The sequence below is a fragment of the Procambarus clarkii genome, chromosome 6, assembly GCF_040958095.1.
Source record: "Procambarus clarkii isolate CNS0578487 chromosome 6, FALCON_Pclarkii_2.0, whole genome shotgun sequence".
Lineage (NCBI taxonomy): Eukaryota > Metazoa > Arthropoda > Malacostraca > Decapoda > Cambaridae > Procambarus > Procambarus clarkii.
The window spans coordinates 50,465,559-50,473,352 of NC_091155.1; the positions used below are offsets into that span (position 1 = coordinate 50,465,559).

A 7,794-nucleotide genomic window follows, 5' to 3' on the forward strand; every position below is an offset into this window, starting at 1 on the left:
TTCACATAATATATAAATATATCACCACCTATTATTTTCTCTCATATATATATATATATATATATATATATATATATATATATATATATATATATATATATATATATATATATATATATATATATATATATATATATATATATTGTGACGGTAACGCGTTGGTGTTCGGCTGTTCAAAGCTAGGGGTATGGCCTCGTCACATAGTATTAAAAAAAAAAAATAGAAAATCTGGAACTTCGTCTGTGGTAAGGTAAGGAGAAAGACACACAAAACACAAGTAAATTTTAACAATGGAATTTTAATTACGTTAGATAAACAAAACATGAATAAAATGGACATACAAATTCGTATAATAAAATCAATCAATCAAAATAATAAGAATAATTAAATGACACAATGAAAAGTTACGTTAAGACAAGTGAGCAAAATAACAAGAAGTGCAATATACAAAAAATGAAAGATGCGGGAATATTGGCTTTAAGCTATCACCTCTCTCAGTACACGTACGCCAAAGCTTACGTCTACCAGGAAGAAGTGTTAACCGTATGAAAGCACTGAATATTCTGAGGACTGAGGTCGTGGCGGCCCCAGACATCAAGTAGTATGGTGGGCGGAGTGCAGTTGCAGCCAGACCGGCGACCAATCAGCGAGGAGCCGGCAACAAGACAGGTAGTTTGGCGGTTTGAGGAGAAGCAGGTGTTCCTGGCTGCATACGTTTTGCGCTCTGGCAAACCTTGCTGGTGTTGTTGTCGTTGTTGGACATTTCTTCCATAGTAGTTTTATATAGATGTAACGACGTATTTTTGGAGGGAAGAGCAGGCTCAATCTCTTGAAGGAGATTATCGTCACAATATATATATATATATATATATATATATATATATATATATATATAATTTCAATTCAATCATCTTATCTATCTTATCTATCCATATCTCAACTATGGTATTTGTGCTTGGGGCTCTACTACCCAAAATCACTTACGTCCTCTAATTACTCAACACAAAGCTGCTATTAGGACAATATCCAATTCTGGCCCCAGACATCACTCGGTACCCCTATTCAAATCCCTGAATATGTTAGACATTAAGTCACTGCACATTCTCTCATGTGTACTATACATATACAAAACGCTAAATTGTAATGCCAATCCTGATCTCAAAAGCTTCATAGAAGGTTGTAACAGAACCCATGAGCACCACACCAGAAATAAATACAGTTTTGATATTCCTAGAGTACGACTTAATCAAACCAGAAATGCTCTACAAATCAAGGGGCCCAGGATGTGGAATGACCTTCCCAACCATGTTAAAGACAGTACCTCTCTCAACCAGTTTAAGTTAAAAACGAAGCTATACCTAATAAATTCCCTGTAACCTACCTTACCTCTCTATTGTCAACCCATGTATGTTTTTTTTTTTTTTTTTGTTTTACAAATCAACGCTGTTTTAATGTAATTTTCTGTAATAATTTGTAATTGTATTTGTGCTGTTTTTTCAACAATGTTCCCCCCTCTTTTACCTCTATTTTTATTTGTATTCAACGCATTTTTTTCTTTTTACCCATTAGTTTTAAGCTTTAGTCAGTAGTGTTTTTTCCTGCCCGAAACGCTTTGCGTAATAGTGGCTTTAGGCATTGTATGTACTAGCTCCTATCTATAAAGCCAACAAACTTTGTAAAATCTCTTTATGTATGTACCTTTGCCTAAATAAAAATTATTATTATTATTATTATTATTATTATTATTATTATTATTATTATCTCTGTCGTTGATGTATATGGCAAAAAGTGTGTGGCCCAAAACAGCACTATGTCTTAACGTAATGGGTCCAAGGGCCCATAAGGTCTCAACAGCATTAATGGCCCTTTAGCAAACCAGTGTGCTGGGGCCCCTATGACACCCATGACGTCTTTGTATCATTTCAAGTTTGTACATGTACTTCTTAAGATATGGGCACCATACAACTGCTGCATATTCTAGCTTTTGTCTAAAAAAATCATGAACAATTTATTTATTATTTATCCATGAATGCCAGAACTAAACCCTGTGGTACTCCACTCGTGACATTTCTCCAGTCCAATACATTGCCTCTGATTACTGCCCTCATTTTTCTATCAGTTTGAAATTTTTTAATCCATGTTAGAAGCTTACCTGTCACCCCTCCAATATGTTCCAGTTTCCAGAACAAACTCTTATGTGGAATTCTGTTGAATGCCTTTTTTAGGTCCAGATAGATGCAGTCAACCCAACCATCTCTTTCCTGTAAAATTTCTGCGGCTCGATCATAGTAACTGATTAAATTGGTTACACAGGATCTTCCATTTCGAAAACCATGTTGACGGTCTGATATTATAAAGCTTTTCTCCCGGTGTTCTACCAGTTTAGTTTTACTTGTCTTTTTTTCCAATATTTTTACTGTTACACTTGGCCAATTGCTTTGTTCTTACTTAGCTCCTTGAGCAATTTTTTAACTGTGTATGTACATGCAGTATTTTTATAAATGTTTATTTTTTTTCCACCACGCACAAGGAAGCTTGATGCAGATAAACTTACATTAGGATCAGAAGGTGATAGCGATAATGCCCTGGAAAAAAATCATGACGAGCTACAAGTGCAGCAGGTGCAAGAAGTGCATCAAGTCCAAAAAGTACCGCAGGTGCAAGAAATGCAACAAGTACAAAAAGTTCCGCAGGTGGAACATTTACAAAAAGTTCCGCAGGTGCAACAAGGGCTACCATTAGCACTCATTCAGAAACAGCAAGAAGTACATGTAGTAAAATTTGAACCACAGGGAACTACACCATAATAGTGGCTTTAGGCATTGTATGTACTAGTTCTATCTATATATCGATCCATTAATGTAACATTACTTGTATGTATGTACCTTACCTGAATAAACATATTTATTTATTTATTTATTTATTTATTTATTTATTTATTTATACAAGTTTAACTCTGGGGATATCAAAGATATATTTATTTCTGGTGTGGTGATAATGGGTCCTATTACATCTGTCCAGGAAGAGTTTCAGAGCAGGATTTGCATTTAAGAACAGAGTTTTGTAAATGTAGTTGACACAAGAGAATTTATGGAGTGAGATTATGTTTAGCATGTTTAGGGAGTTAAACAAGGGGGCTGAGTGTTGTCTGAAAGCAGAATTTGATATTATTCTGATAGCAGATTTTTGCTGGGTGATGATGGACTTGAGGTGGTTTGCAGTGGTTGAACCCCATGCACAGATACCATAGTTGAGATAGGGATAGATTAGTGTATAATATAGAGAGATGAGAGCAGGGTTAGGTACATAATATCTGATTTTGGAGAGTATACCAATTGTTTTAGAGACTTTCTTAGTTATGTGTTGCATGTGGGTACTGAAGTTGAGTCTCTTGTCTAAGAATAGGCCAAGAAACTTTCCATCATTGTTATTGCTAATGTTTACATTGTCATCTGAAGCTGAATTGCATTTGTAGATTTGCTTCCTAATAAGATGTAGTAGGTCTTTTCTATGTTAAGTGTTAGTTTGTTGGTTGACATCCATAAGTGGACTTTTTTTAGTTCATTATTAACAACATTACAGTATTTAGTGTATGTGGGTTGGGGTTGGAGTAGATGAGTGTAGTATCATCAGCAAACAATATAGGTTTCAGAATGTTAAGAACATATACATCCTGCCTTCCCATCCCTAGCTACTGACCCATCACAATATACATCCTGCCTTCCCATCCCTAGCTACTGACCCATCACAATATACATGTAGAGTGTTTTCTGTAGGCAATTTTCTAATTATACAATCATATGTTGCCCTCAGCTCTCCTATTTCAAACATACTTTTTTTCTTTTGCAAGGGAGTAATTACTACATCTACATTACAATCCTCCCATGGTGGTGCGAATGAAGTGTGAGAAAAGAAGGTAGAGATTATTTTGCGCGATAGGCATTGTTGTTGCACATAAGAATTTCTATGGGTTATATATCCTTATTCAATATATATAAACTATAATGAAAAAATACAAAAATGGCCACCATATGTTATAGTCGCCAAACAGTTATTAGGTAAAATTGAAGGTTTCTCAATATATAATAAAACTCACCTTAGTTTTCAAGCTCTGAATAGTGCCAACATGAGCTTGAACATCTTCATCTTTGCTGAAGATACTATCAGAATAATAGGGGTTTCTGATACCTCTGCAATGATAATTCAGAAATAATTATTTATTGTCTGTAACCACTATAATATTAAACAATGGGTAATGGGGTATCAAAAAATGTTTTATATGAAGAATTCTGATGCACTGCTAAATTTTACATAAAACAAAAATTTACATGGTGTTAGATAAATAAAATGATGATGTGGATGCAATTGAAAGGCAAACTATAAAGACATACTCGGTTAAAAAATATGTCATATGACAATGTATATTTATATGTGCATACTTTATTTATAAGAACATTAATTTGAAGACAATATAATTCATTATAATATAGTGTGTGTAGAGAACAAAAGAATACTATACATTAAGTATCTGTAAAGCACATTTTATTACCTCCCAACTTTGTTGTAGCGATACAGCTTCTTGTTGCCATCAATATGTACTGCTAAAGGCGTTTTATCACAAGCAGGACACTCATTGTCAGCTTCTCCTCTAATTTTTCTCAGCTCATATTGCTGGAATCGCCATTCGAAGAACACTCTCTTCGAAGTTATATAATTAATGGGTCCAATCTAGGAATAGAATTTTTTAGATGGTGACATTTAAAATGCATATTATGACATAAGATAAATAAACAAAAAAAGCATTCCATTTTGTGTTTGAACAAAATTAAAAACTAATTATTAATAAATGAAAATACATTACTACAAAATTTTGATAATTTTTGTATTGAAATATAAAACTGAAAATATTAAGAATAACGGTATCAAAACATATACGCCCACGAGAAGCACCAAAGGATTCCAGTGCAGTGACTAATGCCCGAAATGATGTTCCGGGACAATTTCTTTTTATATGGTGCCATGATTCAAGCAGACTGGTGCTGTAGAATGTGCTGCTCTTTCCTAATGATGAATAGAAACCAGACTTGTGCATGGTCTTGCCTAGTTGTTGATGCTCATATCCACAGTGGCATGTATAGATTGGAGTATAGAGGTCATACCTTCCTGTAGTTTAAAATACAGTGCATTGAGTGGTGTGGCGACTTGCTAAAATAGTGATGTAAAAATTAACATTTATAGCAACAAAAATTTCAAAATGTATTGTGATTCAGGAATATCCGGTAATGGAAATAAAAGGGTAAATTTTAAAGTTTATTTACCCATTATAGTGATGAAGATGCAGAGATTGCTGGAGCTTGAAATTTTAAACTTGCAATCTGTGCAGTTGGGGCAAGAATTTGGTGGTTGGGCTGGTACAACAGGTTCTGGTAACAAAGAAAAGGAAGACAGTTTGACAAAATGAGTTTTATGGAAAAGAATTTCAGACTGAATATTTCATTGTTTCTTTATTGTACAAAATATTGACATTATTCTCCAGATAATGACTGAGAAATTCACAGAAAAGAAACAATCAGACGATTAAATCAATCTATAAAACCAAGTGTCAGGTTTAAACTTTAAGACTTCTCCAAATGTTGTAATGACTGAAATGAAACATGTATTCATTTTATTTTGTTATACCAAGATAATCGTAGCTCTAGACTGGGATTGGGAAGTAGAAGTAATCTCGGAACAAAGTACGGATTTTATACAGGTATCGTATACTTACTCCAGTGAAAGATATTTCCTTCAGGGCACACAGTTTGTGTCAGGTCTAATGGCTCATAAAAGCCATTTTTCCAATATAATCTGTGGTGGAAAGGCATGAAAAAATGTTACATTTGGTCACAAATGTGACACAAAAATGCAAAACAGTCTTCACATTTGATGCTTGCCTCACAATTTGTACATTGTACACAAACTTTACCTAATGAAAAAAGGGGTAATTATTTATACTAATTTTAAATACTGTATACCTAACATTTTAAACAATCTGAAGTCTAAATGTATTAATAGAGTGTCATTAATTTGCATATGATGCTTATTATACAGTATAACCTTAATGAACACACCAATATTTAATTTACCTTTATCTGGAACACCCAACTCAGACAATGTCCAATCGAACAGCATTGCCCTGCTTTCTCCCCACTTAATCTCTGCATTTTTTCTTCTTTTTTGCCAGTCAGAAACACTTGGCTGAGAATCTTTAATTTGTTCAAGTTCTGCAGCAAGTACTTTGAAATATGGGATTGCAAATTAGTAAGAAAAATTTGTAAGTGAAAGGAATGAATAGTATAATATGTTAAACAAAATTTCATAGGCATTAAGCACAATTTTTGTACATAATATTTATGACGTGTGTCCATTAAATAAACCCTCATTTAAATACCAACAAATGATGTTGGGACATACCAACATCAAATGATTCCAAAGTTTCTTCACCAGCTGCCAAATAACTTTGAGTGTACGCTCTGCCACTAGTAGAATAGCCCGCATTTTGAATGTGTGGTGGTGAAAGTATAGCAGGCAGAATGTCTGGGTGGCACATTTGAAGATTTAAGCATGGTACATAATTGCAAATTGTATACAAGTATTAATATTTTCAGACAAATCTCAAGATATTACTATAACTAACTTTATGCTACCAAGTTGTTCAGTGTTATAGTAATTTAATCTCCATAATTGTCTAGCATACACTTAAAAATAGGCAACAAATATTATTGGAAAGTACACAAATAACAGCTGTAGAAATATTGTTAAAAAAAATAATAGATTACCATCAGATTGGGGTGCAGCTGGTCTTTGTTTTGAATTAATGTGTGATACATCCTGTATGTTATCTTATTTCTGTTTCTTGTTTGTCACCTTTATTGAGTTTGGTTCCTCCACGTTTAAGAGTCTCTTCAAGTACTCATTTCTTTGTATCATTGCAGCACGTGCTTTCTGGTACTCACGTTCAAGATGTTCTCTAGTCATCACTGCTATTCTCCGGTGAAATTCTGAAGAGAAAATAATATTGTTCGAAGGAAAAGTACAAGAACAAAACAAGAAAATTATGCTGATGCAAAATTATGCTACAATGTACCTATTAATAATCTTAAAATTTGCTACAAATTACCTACTTATAATTATGTGTTAAATTATGGACTTTCCCGTAATGATATGCATGTTAGTGGCATTACCTATACTGCCTACCTGGAGCCCCCTAGAGAGATAGTGACGCAAGTTAAGGTAATCCCTTTAGTAAGGTGCTGGGTCAACATAAATAAGCTATAACTAATAAGGACACAAATCAATATGTTCATTTAACAGTGGTATTAACATTTATATAAATATAGCTAAGAATAAGTTTTTACAAGTGCAACAAAGTGAAAGAAATGTATGAAAATTTTGATGATATATTAAAATGCTCATTGATTGAACCTGTCTTCCTATATATAAAGTATAAAAATAGTAAACACAGTACCATTATTGTTGTCTGTAGTGTTTTTTGGAACATCTGGTATGTACAGCATACTGTCAAAATCCGATGATCTATCTGAAAAATGGATTGGTAGCGTAAATATTTGAATTCATTGCATAGCCTTTTATACAAACAAAAAAGAAAAATTGTACAGAAAAGCTAACACAACATTATAACACCTTTCTGTGGTACTTTCTATGGTACAAAAGAAAACAAACCTTAATTATAAAGGAAAATAAACTGACAGAAGAACTATGCATACTGCTGAAAATACTTTCCACAAAATATCT

General features: G+C 33.4%; 1 protein-coding gene across 1 annotated transcript; it reads right to left on the reverse strand.

Annotated features, from left to right (window-relative positions):
• Positions 1-4,051: 4,051 nt before the first annotated feature.
• On the reverse strand, positions 4,052-5,911 carry LOC123751830 (uncharacterized). Its single transcript, XM_069309867.1, has 5 exons — positions 5,768-5,911; positions 5,319-5,423; positions 4,932-5,163; positions 4,550-4,726; positions 4,052-4,190 (listed from the first exon to the last, which is right to left on the reverse strand). Exons 1-5 carry the CDS (start codon positions 5,862-5,864, stop codon positions 4,076-4,078), a joined length of 726 nt encoding a protein of 241 aa, XP_069165968.1. The 5' UTR covers positions 5,865-5,911; the 3' UTR covers positions 4,052-4,075.
• Between the last annotated feature and the right edge of the window lie 1,883 nt (positions 5,912-7,794).

What these genes read in the sequence shown, in the direction of transcription:
- LOC123751830 (XM_069309867.1), bottom strand. Translation starts at nt 5,864, where the DNA reads ATGCCTTTCCACCACAGATTATATTGGAAAAATGGCTTTTATGAGCCA. An exon ending in GGTGCTTCTCGTGGGCGTAT is followed by an intron (nt 4,727 to 4,931) that starts ATGTTTTGATAC and finishes CTATTCCTAGAT; the next exon opens with TGGACCCATTAATTATATAA. An exon ending in CGCTACAACAAAGTTGGGAG is followed by an intron (nt 4,191 to 4,549) that starts GTAATAAAATGT and finishes TTATCATTGCAG; the next exon opens with AGGTATCAGAAACCCCTATT.